The 17,196-nt window shown below is 49.2% G+C and overlaps 1 protein-coding gene across 2 annotated transcripts in view; it reads right to left on the bottom strand.

Moving 5' to 3' along the window:
• Nucleotides 1-17,196, bottom strand: part of CFAP65 (cilia and flagella associated protein 65) — a 377,223-nt gene that overhangs the window by 244,353 nt on the left and 115,674 nt on the right. For both annotated transcript variants that reach the window (XM_063933883.1, XM_063933882.1), the window contains exon 8: nucleotides 16,923-17,145. In XM_063933883.1, the coding sequence (XP_063789953.1) occupies nucleotides 16,923-17,145 (223 nt within the window). The remainder of the gene's footprint in view (nucleotides 1-16,922; nucleotides 17,146-17,196) is intronic.

Below are 17,196 nucleotides of genomic sequence, written 5' to 3'. Positions count from 1 at the left end.
CCCAGTTGTAAACTCCCGGAATGAAAATTGCCGACAGAGCTCTTGCATGTCTTTCTGCCCAGAGGAGGATCTTTGACACCTCTGCCATAGCCGCTCTGCTTTTCGTTCCGCCCTGACGGTTTATGTACGCTACTGTTGTTACATTGTCTGACTGGTTCTGTATGGGTTGATCTTGAAGAAGATGCACCGCTTGTAGAAGGCCGTTGTAAATGGCTCTCAACTCCAGAACGTTTATGTGAAGACAAGTCTCTTGACTTGACCATCTTCCTTGGAAGCTTTCCCCTTGTGTGACTGCACCCCAGCCTCGGAGATTTGCATCTGTGGTTACTAAGACCCAGTCCTGAATCCTGAACCTGCGTCCTTCTAGGAGGTGAGAACTATGTAGCCACCACAGGAGCGAAATTCTGGCTTTGGCTGACAGGATTATCCTCTGATGCATGTGTAGATGGGATCTGGACCACTTGTCCAATAGGTCCCACTGGAATACTCTTGCATGGAAACGGCCAAACTGTATGGCCTCGTAGGCCGCTACCATCTTCCCCAACAACCGAATGCATTGATGAATCGACACCGTTGTTGGTTTCAGAATTTGTTTGACCATTCTCTGGATTTCCAGAGCCTTTTCTACTGGAAGAAATACCCTCTGTACTTCTGTGTCCAGTACATCCCCAGAACGATAATCTTGTCGTCGGTTCCAACTGTGACTTTTGGAAAATTTATGATCCAACCGTGTTGTTGAAGTACTGTCAGGGAGAGTGCAATGCTCTGCACCAAACTTTCCCTGGACCTCGCTTTTATCAGGAGATCGTCCAGGTAAGGAATTATATTGACTCCTTGCTTTTCGAAGGGGGACCATCATATCAGCCATCACCTTGGTGAACACCCTCGGTGCCGTGGAAAGTCCGAACGGCAACGTCTGAAATTGGTAATAACAATCCTGCATCGAAAATCTCAGATAAGCTTGATGTGGAGGGTAGATAGGGACATGTAAGTAGGCATCCTTTATGTCCACCGAGACCATGAAGTCCCTTTCCTCCAGACTGGAAATCACTGCCCTCAGAGATTCCATCTTGAACTTGAACCTTTGCAGGTAGAGATTCAGTGTTTTCGGATTTAGAATCTGTCTGACCGAGCCGTCCGGCTTCGGAACTACGAAAAGGCTTGAATGAAACCCTTCTCCTTGTTGTGACAAGGGAACCAGGACAATCACTTGATCCTGACACAATTTTTGTATTACTGCTGATACTACCTCCTTGTCTGGGATAGAAACTGGCAAGGCCGATTTGAAAAATCTGCATGGGGGAATGTCTTGAAACTCCAGCTTGTACCCGTGGGACACAATTTGCAAAACCCACGGATCCAGGCCAGACTGAACCCAAATCTGACTGAAGAGCTTCAGACGTGACCCCATCTGAGCGGACTCCCGCAAGGGAGCCCCAGCGTCATGCTGAAGATTTGGCAGAAGCAGAGGTTGATTTCTGCTCCTGTGATCCTGTAGACGCTGTGGACTTTTTATCCTTTCCCTTTCCTTTACCTGCAAAGAAAGGGGAACCTTTGCCCTTTTTGTACTTATTGGGCCGAAAGGACTGCATCTGAGAGTGATGTGTCTTTTTAGCCGGCGCAGGAGCAGTAGGCAAAAATGTCGATTTACCTGCGGTAGCCGCAGAAACTAATGCATCCAGCCCATCTCCAAACAAGGCCTCTCCTTTATACGGGAGAACCTCCATATTCCTTTTGGAATCTGCGTCAGCATTCCATTGGCGAATCCACAACGCACTACGTGCTGAGATCGCCATGGTAGCAGCTCTTGATCCCAAGAGACCAATATCTTTCATGGCTTCAAGCATGTACGCAGCAGCGTCTTTGATATGACCTAGCGTTAGGAGTATTTCGTCTTTATCTATCGTGTCAATGTCTGATGACAAGTTTTCTGACCACTTTTTAATAGCACTACTCACCCACGCACAGGCAATGGTAGGCCTGAGCAGTGTCCCATTGGCAACATAGATAGATTTCAACGTAGTCTCCAACTTGCGGTCTGCCGGCTCCTTCAGTGAAGCCATTCCCGGCGCCGGGAGAATCACCTTTTTTGTTAACCGTGACAGGGCACTGTCTAGAATGGGGGGTGACTCCCACCTTTTCCTGTCTTCTACAGGGAAAGGGTAAGCCACCTGAATTCATTTTGGAATCTGAAATTTATTTTCAGGATTAGTCCAGACTCCCTCAAAGAGACTGTTTAGCTCATGAGATGGAGGGAAAGTTACATTCATTTTCTTTTCTTTATTAAAGTAAGCCTTCTCCTGTGGTAAAGGAGGGGGCGCCGTAACTTCTAACACCTCCTTTATAGCAATAATCATGTACTATGATTGAGCACCAAATTTACACTCCCCCCCCCCTTTTTACACCCTGATACTTGATTCAGAAGTGGAGAGGAGGATCAGCGTTTTTCCCCCTGCAGCAGCTTGGAGAAAGTGGCTTTGAGCAGTGTTCTGGCTGCCTGAGGAAGAAGCTCTGACCCCTGTAATGGTGCGTTTCCCCTCAGAAATCATCACAAATTATTTATACTGGCGGGGGTGTAGGACTGTGCCACAGCATCATATGCTACCTTTTGCCAGTAAGAGTAGGTTTCATGCTGCCCATGGCTCCTGCGGAACAGTCTATACCCCATGGTACTGACGTGGACCGCAGCATCCTCTAGGACGTATGAGAAAGGAAAGATGAAAGCAACCTTTTAGGGATCTGAAACTTCTTATCAGGATTAACCCATGGTTCTTCAAACAGGGTATTCAATACCTTTGATGCAGGAAAAGTGACTGAGGACTTCTTTTTTACAGTAAAATAAGATTCCTCACAATCCTCTGACACCTTATCAGGAATATGCAGAACATCTCTGATAGCCTCTGTAAGAGACTCTATTCCCTGTGACAGAGCTGTATCCCCCCCCCCCCCCCCCCCCCTCTGAGTCCTCCTCCCCCTCCTCCATGTCTGACCTGTCATCGTCAAGAGTCAGACTGCAGGATATGGGCCAGAGATTTTTGTGGACAAATGGGAGGGGATTGAGAGGCTGTCTTGGGGACGGAGTCTCTGTTCATAAACTCACTTACAGTCTGTTTTAAGTATTGCATCTCTTTCTCATTGCGGGACAATTCTGTAGAAAGAGTTGAGATCACTCCCTTAAGAGAATTAACCCATTCCGGTTCAGCCCCGCTAGTATGTGAACCTCGATACCACAGTAGTGAGCCCACTTATGAAGGGGAACACTCTGCGGTACAAGACACACACTCTTTAATGTAATGTGACAGCACACACACACAGGGCCGGTTCATGGGCTTTCTGCACCTCGGGCGGTAATAGGGGCGTGGCTTCATACAGGAGGCGTGGTCAGTTACGCCCCCCTGTACAGTAGTAGCGCCGCTAAAATGATGTGCGGTGCGCGATGACGTCATCGCGCACCGCACAGCAAAGGTCCTCTCCACACGTCTAGTTCCCTTCGTGGAGAGGACCTTTGCTGTGCGGTGCGCGATGACGTCAACGCGCACCGCACATCATTACAGTAAAGGTCCTCTCCACGAAGGGAAACTAGACGTGTAGCGTCTAGTTTCCCTTCACAGCGGGACAGCAGCACAGCGGGCAGCGGCAGCGGGACAGAGCGGGCATCGGGGGGCACAGCAGCAGCGGATCTTGCCATGGCGCGGCGCCCTCCGAAAGGCGGCGCCCCGGGCAAAAGTCCTGCTTGCCCGTGGCAAGATCCGCTACTGCACACACACACAGAGGAAATGTTAAGCACAATTAACCCACAAAGAGCCCTTCAGGGAGACACAGAGAGACACAGAGATGTTTGGAGCCAGCCCCCACCGTGCCTTTATCGGTAATGCCAAGCTTAGGCGGGTCGCATACTAAGTACCCTAATAGGGGACTTAGTACACTAGTAATCGCTCCCCCTCTGCTATGACCCCCGGTACCACTGAGGTAATTTGCCGGTACCGCTGAGGTAATTTGGAGCCACACTGGAGGAGCTGCGCGTCCCTGTCAGTCAGTGTCTGTGTCCACTGCAGAGGTAAAAAGGCGCTGGTGAGCTGCTGGATCCTCTCATAGTGAAGCCCCACCCCTTAAATGGCGTGCGGCCTCGACGCTTTTTTTATACTGGCTGAGGAATCTGGTGCTTAAAATAGGATTTTAATACCTACCGGTAAATCCTTTTCTCTTAGTCCGTAGAGTATGCTGGGGACTCCAAAAAGACCATGGGGTATAGACGGGATCCGCAGGAGACATGGGCACTTTAAGACTTTAAATGGGTGTGAACTGGCTCCTCCCTCTATGCCTCTCCTCCAGACCTCAGTTATAGGAACTGTGCCCAGAGGAGACGGACATTTCGAGGAAAAGGATTTTGTTAAACTAAGGGCGAGATACATACCAGCTCACACCACAACACACCGTACAACATGGCATTTCACTAAAATTAGTTAACAGCGTGAACCAACGAGATCAGCAACATAACATAAGCAATAACTATATACAATTACTGCAGATAGAGTCCGCACTAGGACGTGCACCCAGCATCCTCTACGGACTAAGAGAAAAGGATTTACTGGTAGGTATTAAAATCCTATTTTCTCATACGTCCTAGAGGATGCTGGGGACTCCAAAAGGACCATGGGGTTTATACCAAAGCTCCAAACCGGGCGGGAGAGTGCAGGATGACTCTGCAGCACCGATTGAGCAAACAGGAGGTCCTCATCAGCCAGGGTATCAAACTTGTAGAACTTTGCAAAAGTGTTTGACCCCGACCAAGTAGCTGCTCGGCAAAGCTGTAAAGCAGAGACACCTCGGGCAGCCGCCCAAGACGAGCCCACCTTCCTAGTGGAATGGGCTTTCACCGATTTCGGTAACGGCAAACCAGCCGTAGAATGAGCCTGCTAAATCGTATTACAGATCCAGCGTGCAATAGTCTGCTTAGCAGCAGGAGCGCCAACCTAGTTGGCCGCATACAGGACAAACAGCGCCTCTGTCTTCCTAACCCGAGCCGTTCTGGCTACATAAATTTTCAAAGCTCTGACTACATCAAGAGACTTGGAATCAGCCAAGGCTTCAGTAGCCACAGGCACCACAATAGGTTGGTTCATGTGAAACGAAGAAACCACCTTTGGTAGAAATTGTTGACGAGTTTTCAACTCTGCTCTATCCTCATGGAAAACCAGATAGGGGCTTTTGTGAGACAAAGCCGCCAATTCGGACACCCGCCTTGCGGACGCCAGGGCCAATAGCATGACCACCTTCCAAGTGAGAAATTTCAACTCTACCTTTTGTAAAGTTTCAAACCAATGTGACGTAAGGAACTGTAACACCACATGGGGCACAAACGGAGGTTGGATGTGTAGCACGCCTTTCACGAAAGTCTGCACTTCTGGAAGTGAGGCTACTTCTTTTTGAAAGAAAATCGATAAGGCCGAAATCTGCACTTTAATGGAGCCTAATTTTAGGCCCGCATCCACACCTGCTTGTAAAAAATTGAAAAAACGACCCAGCTGAAATTCTTCCGTAGGAGCCTTATTGGATTCACACCAAGACACATATTTTCTCCAAAAACGGTGATAATGCTTCGCCGTTACCTCCTTTCTAGCTTTGAGTAGAGTGGGGATGACTTCCCCCGGGAATACCCTTCCTAGCTAGGATTTGGCGTTTGACGCCATGCCGTCAAACGCAACCGCGGTAAGTTCTGGAACACACACGGCCCTTGCTGTAACAGATCCTCTCTGAGAGGAAAAGGCCAGGGATCTCCTGTGAGTAATTCCTGAAGATCCGGATACCAGGCCCTCCGTGGCCAATCTGGAACAACGAGTATCGTCCGAACCCTTGTTCTTCTTATGATCCTTAATACCTTTGGGATGAGTGGAAGCGAAGGGAACACATAGACCGACTGAAACACCCACGGTGTCACTAGTGCGTCCACTGCTATTGCTTGAGGGTCCCACGACCTGGAACAATATGTCTGAAGCTTCTTGTTGAGGCGAGACGCCATCAAGTCTATTTGAGGAAGTACCCAACGACTTGCCACTTCTGCAAAGACCTCTTGATGAAGACCCCACTCTCCTGGATGGAGATCATGTCTGCTGAGGAAGTCTGCTTCCCAGTTTTCCACTCCTGGAATGAAGACCGCTGACAGAGCGCTTACATGTTTTTGGTGGCCTCCGCCATCGCCGCTTTGCTGTTCGTTCTGCCCTGGCGGTTTACGTGCGCCGCGGCTGTGATGTTGTCCGACTGAATCAGGATGGGCAGGTCGCGAAGAAGATGTTCCGCCTGCCGCAGGCCGTTGTAGATGGCCCTTAACTCCAGCACGTTTATGTGCAGACAAGCTTCCTGGCTTGACCATTTTCCCTGGAAATTTTGTCCCTGTGTGACCGCTCCCCAACCTCGGAGACTCGCGTCCGTGGTCACCAGAATCCAATTGTGGATTCCGAACCTGCGACCCTCTAGAAGGTGAGAACTTTGGAGCCACCACAGGAGAGAAACCCTGGTCCTGGGGAACAGGCTTTTCTTCCGGTGCATCTGCAGATGGGACCCGGACCACTTGTCCAGCAGGTCCCACTGAAATGTTCTTGCATGGAACCTGCCAAACGGAATGGCCTCGTAGGCTGCCACCATCTTTCCTAGCACTCGAGTGCAGTGATGAATCGACACTCTTGGCTGTTTCAGAAGTTCCTTGACCATGTTCTGAATTTCCTGAGCTTTTTCCAACGGGAGAAAGATCCTCTGCAGGTCGGTGTCCAGAATCATGCCCAAAAACGATAGCCGAGTTGTCGGAATCAACTGCGACTTTTGTAAATGTAGGAGCCAGCGATGCTGTTGTAGGATCTGCAGGGAGAGCGCAACGCGTTTCAGTAACTACTCCTGTAATCTCGCCTTTATCAGGAGATCGTCCAAGTACGGGATAATTGTGACCCCTTGCTTGCGCAGAATCACCATCATTTCCGCCATTACCTTGGTGAAAATCCTAGGGGCCGTGGAAAGACCAAACAGCAACGTCTGAAATTGGTAGTAACAATCCTGAACAGCGAACCTCAGGTACGCCTGATGAGGAGGATATATGGGGACATGTAGGTACGTATCTTTTATGTCGACCGACACCATAAAATCCCCCCCTTCCAGACTGGAGATCACTGCTCGGAGAGATTCCATCTTGAATTTGAATTTTTTTAAATAAAGGTTGAGGGATTTTAAGTTCAGAATCGGTCTGACCGAGCCATCCGGCTTTGGGACCACAAACAGGGTTGAATAAAACCAGTCTCCCCGTTGTGACGGGGTTACCGTGACAATGACTTGCTGTTGACACAGCTTTTGTATTGCAGCACATACTACCTCTCTCTCTCTGGAAGAGAAATTGGTAAGGCCGATTTGAAAAATCGGTGCGGAGGCACATCTTGGAATTCCAGCTTGTATCCTTGGGTCACAATATCCGGCACCCAAGGATCTAGGTCCGAGCGAACCCAGACCTGACTGAAGAGTTGAAGATGTGCCCCCACCGGTGCGGACTCCCGCAGCGGAGCCCCAGCGTCATGCGGTGGACTTGGTTGAAGCCGGGGAGGACTTCTGTTCCTGGGAGCTTGTCCCAGCCGGGGATCTTTTACCTCTTCCCTTACCTCTGGCCGCGAGGAAGGAAGAACCACCTCCTTTTCTGAACTTATGCGACCGAAAGGACTGCATCTGGTACTGAGGTGTTTTCTTTTGCTGTAGAGGGACAAAAGGCAAAAAGGAAGACTTACCCGCGGTAGCTGTGGAAACCAGGTCCGCGAGGCCCTCACCAAACAAAACTTCAGCTTTGTAGGGCAGAGCCTCCATAGCCTTTTTAGAGTCAGCATCACCATTCCATTGATGAGTCCACAATGCCCTCCTAGCCGAGATTGCCATGGCATTGGCCCTTGATCCCAAGATGCCAATATCCCTCGCAGCGTCCCTTAGATAAACCGCTGCGTCCCTGATGTGACCCAGGGTCAAAACTACGCTGTCCCTATCCAGGGTGTCTATGTCAGATAACAAGTTATCTGCTCACTTTTCAATAGCGCTACTCACCCACGCCGATGCCACGGCCGGCCTGAGTAGCGTACCGGTAGTAACATAAAATAAGAATTTACTCACCGGTAATTCTATTTCTCGTAGTCCGCAGTGGATGCTGGGAACTCCGTAAGGACCATGGGGAATAGCGGGCTCCGAAGGAGGCTGGGCACTCTAGAAAGATCTTAGACTACCTGGTGTGCACTGGCCCCTCCCACTATGACCCTCCTCCAAGCCTCAGTTAGGTACTGTGCCCGGACGAGCGTACACAATAAGGAAGGATTTTGAATCCCGGGTAAGACTCATACCAGCCACACCAATCACACCGTACAACTCGTGATATGAAACACAGTTAACAGTATGAAACAATAGAGCCTCTCAACAGATGGCTCAACAATAACCCGATTTAGTTAACAATAACTATGTACAAGTATTGCAGATAAACCGCACTTGGGATGGGCGCCCAGCATCCACTACGGACTACGAGAAATAGAATTACCGGTGAGTAAATTCTTATTTTCTCTAACGTCCTAGTGGATGCTGGGAACTCCGTAAGGACCATGGGGATTATACCAAAGCTCCCAAACGGGCGGGAGAGTGCGGATGACTCTGCAGCACTGAATGAGAGAACTCCAGGTCCTCCTCAGCCAGGGTATCAAATTTGTAGAATTTTGCAAACGTGTTTGCCCCTGACCAAGTAGCTGCTCGGCAAAGTTGTAAAGCCGAGACCTCTCGGGCAGCCGCCCAAGATGAGCCCACCTTCCTTGTGGAATGGGCATTGACAGATTTTGGCTGTGGCAGGCCTGCCACAGTATGTGCAAGCTGAATTGTACTACAAATCCAACGAGCAATAGTCTGCTTAGAAGCAGGAGCACCCAGCTTGTTAGGTGCATATAGGATAAACAGCGAGTCAGATTTTCTGACTCTAGCCGTTCTGGAAACATAGATTTTCAGTGCCCTGACAACGTCTAGCAACTTGGAGTCCTCCAAGTCCCTAGTAGCCTAGGCACCACAATAGGCTGGTTCAGGTGAAACGCTGACACCACCTTTGGGAGAAACTGGGGACGAGTCCTCAATTCTGCCCTATCCATATGGAAAATCAAATAAGGGCTTTTACAAGACAAAGCCGCCAACTTTGATACTCGCCTGGCAGAAGCCAAGGCCAATAACATAACCACCTTCCACGTGAGATATTTCAGATCCACGGTTTTTAGTGGTTCAAACCAATGTGATTTTAAGAAACTCAACACCACGTTGAGATCCCAAGGTGCCACAGGAGGCACAAACGGGGGCTGACTCTGCAGCACTCCTTTTTTAAATGTCTGAACTTCAGGTACTGAAGCTAGTTCTTTTTGAAAGAAAATCGACAGAGCCGAGATCTGTACCTTAATGGAAAACAATTTAAGGCCCATAGTCACTCCTGCTTGCAGGAAATGCAGAAATCGACCTAGTTGAAATTCCTCTGTTGGGGCCCTTTCGGCCTCACACCATGCAACATATTTTCGCCATATGCGGTGATAATGAGTTGCTGTAACCTCTTTCCTGGCTTTAGTAAGCGTAGGAATGACTTCCTCCGGAATGCCCTTTTCCTTAAGGATCCGGCGTTCAACCGCCATGCCGACAAACGCAGCCGCGGTAAGTCTTGGAACAGACAGGGCCCCTGCTGCCGCAGGTCCTGTCTGAGTGGCAGAGGCCATGGGTCCTCTGATATAAATTCTTGAAGTTCTGGGTACCAAGCTCTTCTTGGCCATCCACGAGTATCGTTCTTACTCCTCGCCTTCTTATTATTCTCAGTACCTTTGGTATGAGAGGCATTGGGGAGAACACATAAACCGACTGGTACACCCACGGTGTTACCAGAGCGTCCATAGCTATCGCCTGAGGGTCCCTTGACCCGGTGCAATATCTTTTATAGCTTTTTGTTGAGGCGGGACGCCATCATGTCCACCTGTGGCCTTTCCCAATGGTGTACAATCCTATTGGAAGACTTCTGGAGGAAGTCCCCATTCTCCCGGGTGGAGGTCGTGTCTGTTGAGAAGATCTGCTTCCCAGTTGTCCACTCCGGGAATGAACACTGCTGACAGTGCTAACACATGATTTTCCGCCTATCGGAGAATCCTTGTGGCTTCTGCCATCGCCATCCTGCTTCTTGTGCCGCCCTGTTGGTTTACATGGGCGACTGCCGTGATGTTGTCTGATTGGATCAGTACCGGCTGGTTTTGAAGCAGAGGCCTTGCCGGCCTCAGGGCATTGTAAATGGCCCTCAGGTCCAAAATATTTATGTGTAGGGAAATAACCTGACTTGACCAAAGTCCCTGGAAATTTCTTCCCTGTGTGACTGCCTCCCAGCCTCAAAGGCTGGAATCCATGGTCACTAGGACCTAGTCCTGTATGCCGAACCTGCGGCCCTCTTGAAGATGGGCACTCTGCAGCCACCACAGTAGAGATACCCTGGTCCTTGGAGACAGGGTTATCAGCCTATGCATCAGAAGATGCGATCCGGACCACTTGTCCAACAGGTCCCTCTGAAAAGTTCTTGTATGGAACCTGCCTAATGGGATTGCTTCGTAGGAAGCTACCATTTTTCCCAGGACTCGCGTGCAATGATGCACCGGTACCTATTTTGGCTTCAGGAGGTCTCTGACTAGAGATGACAACTCCTTGGCTTTCTCCTCCGGGAGAAACACTATTTCTGGTTTATGTCCAGAACCATCCCCAGGAACAGTAGACGTGTCATAGGAACCAGCTGTGACTTTGGACTGTTTAGAATCCAACCATGCTGTTGTAGCACTTTCCAAAATAGTGCTACCCCGACTACCAACTGCTCCTTGGACCTCGCCCTTATAACGAGATTGTCCAAGTACGGGATAATTACAACTCCCTTTTTTTGAAGGAGTATCAACATTTCGGCCATTACCTTGATAAAACACCCTCGGTGCCATGTACAGTCCAAACGGCAGTGTCTGGACTTGGTAATGGTAATCCTGTACCACAAATCTGAGGTACTCCTGGCGAGGATGGTAAATGGGGACATGCAGGTAAGCATCCTTGATGTCCCAGGATACCATGTAATCCCCCTCGTCCAGGCTTGGAATAACCGCCCTGAGCGATTCCATCTTGAACTTGAATTTTTGTGTTCAAGGATTTTAAATATAAAATGGGTCACACCGAACCATGCGGTTTCGGTACCCCAACCCGTGTGGAATAGTAACCCCGTCCTTGTTGAAGCAGGGGCACCTTGAGTATTACCTGCTGGGAATACCGCTTATTAATTGCCTCTAGCACAGCCTCCCTGCCTGAGGGAGTTGTCAGCAAGGCATATTTTAGGAAACGGCTGGGGGGAGACATCTCGAATTCCAGCTTGTACCCCTGAAATACTACTTGAAAGAAACAGGGATCCACCTGTGAGCGAGCCCACTAATTGCTGAAATTTTTTGAGACGGCCCCCCACCGTACCTGGCTACACCTGTGGAGCACCCGCGTCATGGTGTGGCCTCACAGGAGGCGGGGGAAGAATCTTGATTCTGGGAACAGGCTGACTGGTGCAGCTTTTTTCCCTCTACCCTTGTCTCTGTACAGAAAGGAAGCGCCATTTGACCCGCTTGCTTTTCTGAAGCCGAAAGGACTGTACCTTTGTCTGTGAGGAAACCTGAGGTAAAATTATTTCTTCCCAGCAGTTGCTGTGGATACGAGGTCCCAGAGACCATCCCCAAATAATTCCTCACCCTTATAAGGCTCTCTATGCGCTTTTTAAGTCAGCATCACCTGTCCAGTGACAGGTCTCTAATACCCTCCTGACAGAATGGACATTACATTTATTTTGGATGCCAGCCGGCAAAATATCCCTCTGTGCATCCCCCATATATAAGACGACGTCTTTAATATGTTTTTATGTTTGCCAACTAGTATCCCTGTTTGACAGGGTCACCGACCACGCTGCAGCAGCACTATCTGCAGGTCTCAGTCTAGTACCTGAGTGTGTAAATACAGACTTCAGGATAACCTCCTGTTTTTTATCAACAGGTACCTATTAAAGTGGCCGTATCCTAAGACGGCAGTGCCACCTTTTTTGACAAACGTGTGAGCGCCTTATCCACCCTAGGGGATATCTCCCAGCGTAACTTATCCACCTGGCGGGAAAGGGTACGCCATCAGTAACTTTTTATAAATTACCAGTTTCTTAATGGGGGAACCCACGCTTTCACACACTTCATTTATTCATCTGATGGGGGAACAAAACACTGCCTGTTTTTTCTCCCCAAACCTAAAACCCATTTTTAGAGGTGCTTGGGTTAAAGTCAGAAATGTATAACACATTTTTTATTTCCGGGATCACGTCACGGATGTTCCTAGTGGATTGTGTATATGTCTCCACCTTGTCGACACTGGAGTCAGACTCCGTGTCGACATCTGTGTCTGCCATCTGAGAGAGCGGGCGTTTTTGAGCCCCTGATGGCCTTTGAGACGCCTGGGCAGGCGCGGGCTGCGAAGCCGGCTGTCCCACAGCTGTTACGTCATCCACCCTTTTATGTAAGGAGTTGACACTGTCGGTTAATACCTTTCACCTATCCATCCACTCTGGTGTCGGCCCCACAGGGGGCGACATCACATATATCGGCCTCTGTTCTGTCACCATATAAGCCTCCTCATTCAACATGTCGACACAGCCGTACCGACACACCGCAGACACACAGGGAATGCTCTAAACGAGGACAGGACCCACAAAAGCCCTTTGGGGGGACAGAGTAAGAGTATGCCAGCACACACCAGAGCGCTATATATATACAGGGACTAACTGAGTTATGTCCCTAATAGCTTTTATATAATATACTGTATACAGTGCCAATTTTAATGCCCCCCCTCTCTTTTCCCTCTTACTGTACTGTAGAATTGCAGGGAAGAGCCAGGGAGCTTCCCTCCAGCCGAGCTGTGAGGGAAAAATGGCGCCAGTGTGCTGAGGAGATAGGCTCCGCCCCTTTTTCGCGGCCTATTCTCCCGTTTTTTATGGAATTCTGGCAGGGGTATTTACCTCATATATAGCCCCTGGGGCCATATATTGAGGTATTTTAGCCAGCCAAGGTGTTTTTATTGCTGCCTCAGGGCGCCCCCCCCAGCGCCCTGCACCCTCAGTGACTGGAGTGTGAAGTGTGTGAGAGGAGCAATGGCGCACAGCTGCAGTGCTGTGCGCTACCTTGGTGAAGACAGAGTCTTCATGCCGCCGATTTTCCGGACCATCTTCTTGCTTCTGGCTCTGTAAGGGGGACGGCGGCGCGGCTCCGGGACCGAACATCAAGGCTGGGCCTGCGGTCGATCCCTCTGGAGCTAATGGTGTCCAGTAGCCTAAGAAGCCCAATCCGGCTGCAAGCAGGCGAGTTCGCTTCTTCTCCCCTTAGTCCCTCGCTGCAGTGAGCCTGTTGCCAGCAGGTCTCACTGAAAAAAACAAATTCTAAGACTATAACTTTCTAAGAGCTCAGGAGAGCCCCTAGTGTGCATCCAACCTCGGCCGGGCACGAAATCTAACTGAGGCTTGGAGGAGGGTCATAGTGGGAGGGGCCAGTGCACACCAGGTAGTCTAAGATCTTTCTAGAGTGCCCAGCCTCCTTCGGAGCCCGCTATTCCCCATGGTCCTTACGGAGTTCCCAGCATCCACTAGGACGTTAGAGAAATAGATTTTAAGGTAGTTTCCTGTTAACGATCCGCAGGATCCTTAAGGGCTACCATGTCAGGGGCGGTAGCGCCACCTTCTCGGACAAACGCGCCAGGGCTTTGTCCACTGTGGGTGATGATTCCCACCGAAATCTATCCGGCGAGGGGAAAGGATACGCCATAGCAATTCTCCTGGGAATCTGCAGTCTCTTGTCAGGAGACTCCTAAGCCTTTTCAAAAAGAGCGTTCAATTCATGAGAGGGAGGAGACATTACCTCAGGCTTCTTTCCCTTAAACATACAGACCCTTGTGTCAGGGACAGTGGGGTCTTCTGTGATATGCAACACATCTTTAATAGCCACAATCATGTACTGAATACTCTTAGCCACTTTAGGCTGTAACTTGGCATCATTATAGTCGACACTGGAGTCAGAATCTGTGTCGGTATCTGTGTCTGCTACCTGGGTAAATGGACGTTTCTGAGACCCTGAGGGGGCCTGAGACTGTGATTAAACCTCACCCATGGATTGTCTCCATGCTTGGTTCTAAGACTCAGAATTGTCTAGCCTCTTATGCAATAAAGCCACACTTGCATTTAAAACTTTCCACATATCTACCCAATCAGCAGTCGGCGGTGCCGACGGAGTCACTCCCACATTCTGTTCTGCTCCCTCACCAGCCTCCTCCTGGGAAAAGCATTCAATTTCAGACATGTCGACACACAAGTACTGACACCCCCAGACACACTGGGCTATACACAGTAAGGTCCTTCAGAGAGACAGAAAGGGAGTTTGCCAGCTCACACCCAACGCCCCACCGGTCTGAAGGAATTAACCAATGCCCCAGACCTGTAAGCGCTTTTTATATAACAGTAATCAACACCAAATTGCTGTGCCCCCCCTTGTTTTGTGCACCGTGTTACTTGTGGTAGCAGTGAAGGGCCAGGAGCAGCATCTCTGCAGCTGTGCTGTGGAGAAAATGGCGCTGGTTTGAGCTGAGGAGGAAGCCCCGCCCCCTATATGGCGCGCTTCGGTCCCGCTATTTTTTATACTGGCGGGGGTCCCTATACATTGCCTAGGCAATGTATATACATATAGCCAGGTTAAATATAAGGTTTTATTGCTGCCCAGGGTGCCCCCTGCACCCATGTAGTGCCGCTTGTGTAAGGGAGCAATGGCGTGCAGCGGTACCTCCGGAAGATCTGAAGTTTTCTGCCGCCTTTGAAGTCTTCTTGCTTCTTTACTTACCCGGCTTCTCTCTTTAGGCTTTGTGAGGGGGACGGCGGCGCAGCTCCGGGAACGAACAGCTAGGCGCACCAAGTGATCAGACCCTCTGGAGCTAATGGTGTGCAGTAGCCTAAGAAGCAGAGCCTTTGAACTCACAGAAGTAGGTCTGCTTCTCTCCCCTCAGTCCCACGAAGCAGGGAGCCTTTTGCCAGCAGTGATCCCTGAAAATAATAAACCAAACGAAAGTCTTTTCTAGAGAAACTCTGTAGAGCTCCCCTAGTGTGCAACCAGTCTCCTCTGGGCACAGAATCTAACTGAGGTCTGGAGGAGGGGCATAGAGGGAGGAGCCAGTTCACGCCCATTTAAAATCTTACGGTGCCCATGTCTCCTGCGGATCCAGTCTATTGCCCATGGTCCTTTTGGAGTCCCCAGCATCCTCTAGGACGTATGAGAAAATGGAAAAACAGTTTTAAGGCTGTTGTGCCAGTATGGGTACTGTGTACAGTGTACATGGACGCAGTTGTGTACTGTGTCCGGAGACGCATTCCGCCCCGTTTAGAAGCCGTGCGTCTCCGTACGCTCATCCCGCCATAATGGCCGGCACCCCGCTAGCCGGGACGCTGGCTCAGTACTTGCCACTCTTCATTCTTCTGGCTTTGTTAGGGGTGATGGCGTGCTGCGGGACTGAACGCTCGCAGTGATGGGCTTGCGAATAGGTCCCTCAGGAGCTCAGTGTCCTGTCAGCGGGGGAACGGGACCATTAACCCTTCAAGAGGTTGGGCCCCCCCCCTAAGTCCCACGAAGCAGGCAGGCTGGTGCCATCCAGCCCTGCCTGAAAATAACAAACATATAAAATAAATGCAGAAAACTCTTCAGGAGCTTCCTTCAGCGTGACCGGCTCCTCCGTGCACATTTTCTAAACTGAGTCTGGTAGGAGGGGCATAGTGGGAGGAGCCAGCCCACACTATCAAACTCTTAAAGTGCCCATGGCTCCTAGTGAACCCGGCTAGACCCCATGGTACTAAATGGACCCCAGTATCCTCTAGGACATAGGAGAAATGGTCATTAAACATACTTAATAAATAAAATAAAAAAGTCTAATTGGTTGCTTTGGAGCGGTTATGAAGTCGTGGAGTGTATCTTGCGTGTTTTACACTGTGCACACTCCAGAACAGGGCAAACTCAAGTATGGATGATGCAGAGTCATTCACATTTAAAACTTTGCCACATAGGCAAAGTTCAGCAAGTGTGTTTTGTCCCAAAATTGGGCTAAGCTATGTTTGACATAAGTAAATATATGCCTGTTTATTTTAGTAAAAGGAAGGCAGAAGTAGGCAATGATGGTTAGTAGCACACGAAGCACACATATAGGGAGCGGTAGCAACTTACAATGCAAATAACTCAGCATGCAGCAAATATACACATTTCTCACATGCATGCAGTTATGCAGGAACATACACCCGACTTCCATTTCCATTTTGCATCAGGTCCTTTGTTTGTAAATAACACCAACTGTGTCTCGCCTACATCTCTTCTGCAATTTCAATATTTCCCTTCAACAGAATTACCTTACCTATACTTGTCATCCTTCTCCAAAACGCTGCTCTATCGACAAAATTACTGAACATTTGAATATTCCCAAACCTTTACTCTATGTCTAGAATATGTCAAACACATTTCCACTCTGGAAAACACAATTTGAAAAATAAAGAGCTCTCCCTTGTACCTATACAGTTTGAGTTCTTCCCTTGGGACCCCCATCCTCAGTGATGGATTAGCCCCTTTAAAAATCGCTCATAGCTTCAACAGCGTTCAAGCCCAAAAACTAAAAGTCTTCTATAATGGTACTGTGACAAATTCCTGCGTGTACCATATACACGCTTTTACTGAAATGTACCTATTCATTACAAACACTTTATGTGATTGTAGAAAGGAGTTGTGACTTCAGTTCTTATATTGAGCTTCTACATTACAGCAATTTATGTTTAATGCAGATCATACCTTTACATGATCCGGAAACCTTGAGCACTGTCTTAGTGAGATTGCCAGCTGAGAAAACATGAAAATAGTCCACACTCTCCATGTCAACGGTACGTGGACGGAACTGCAGGGGAATTCTCAGCTTCCCCTGGGCTGGAACAACTCCATGTGTAATGTCACAAAAAAAGTTGCAATCCACTTGGGATGAGTGCTTCTGTTGTGTTAAACTGAATGGAGAGTCTACCTATAGGCGAGAAGATATGAACATATGGTTTTACCACTTCCTACCAGTTGT

The sequence above is a fragment of the Pseudophryne corroboree genome, chromosome 7, assembly GCF_028390025.1.
Source record: "Pseudophryne corroboree isolate aPseCor3 chromosome 7, aPseCor3.hap2, whole genome shotgun sequence".
NCBI lineage: Eukaryota > Metazoa > Chordata > Amphibia > Anura > Myobatrachidae > Pseudophryne > Pseudophryne corroboree.
This window is presented reverse-complemented; position numbering and strand designations above follow the sequence as displayed.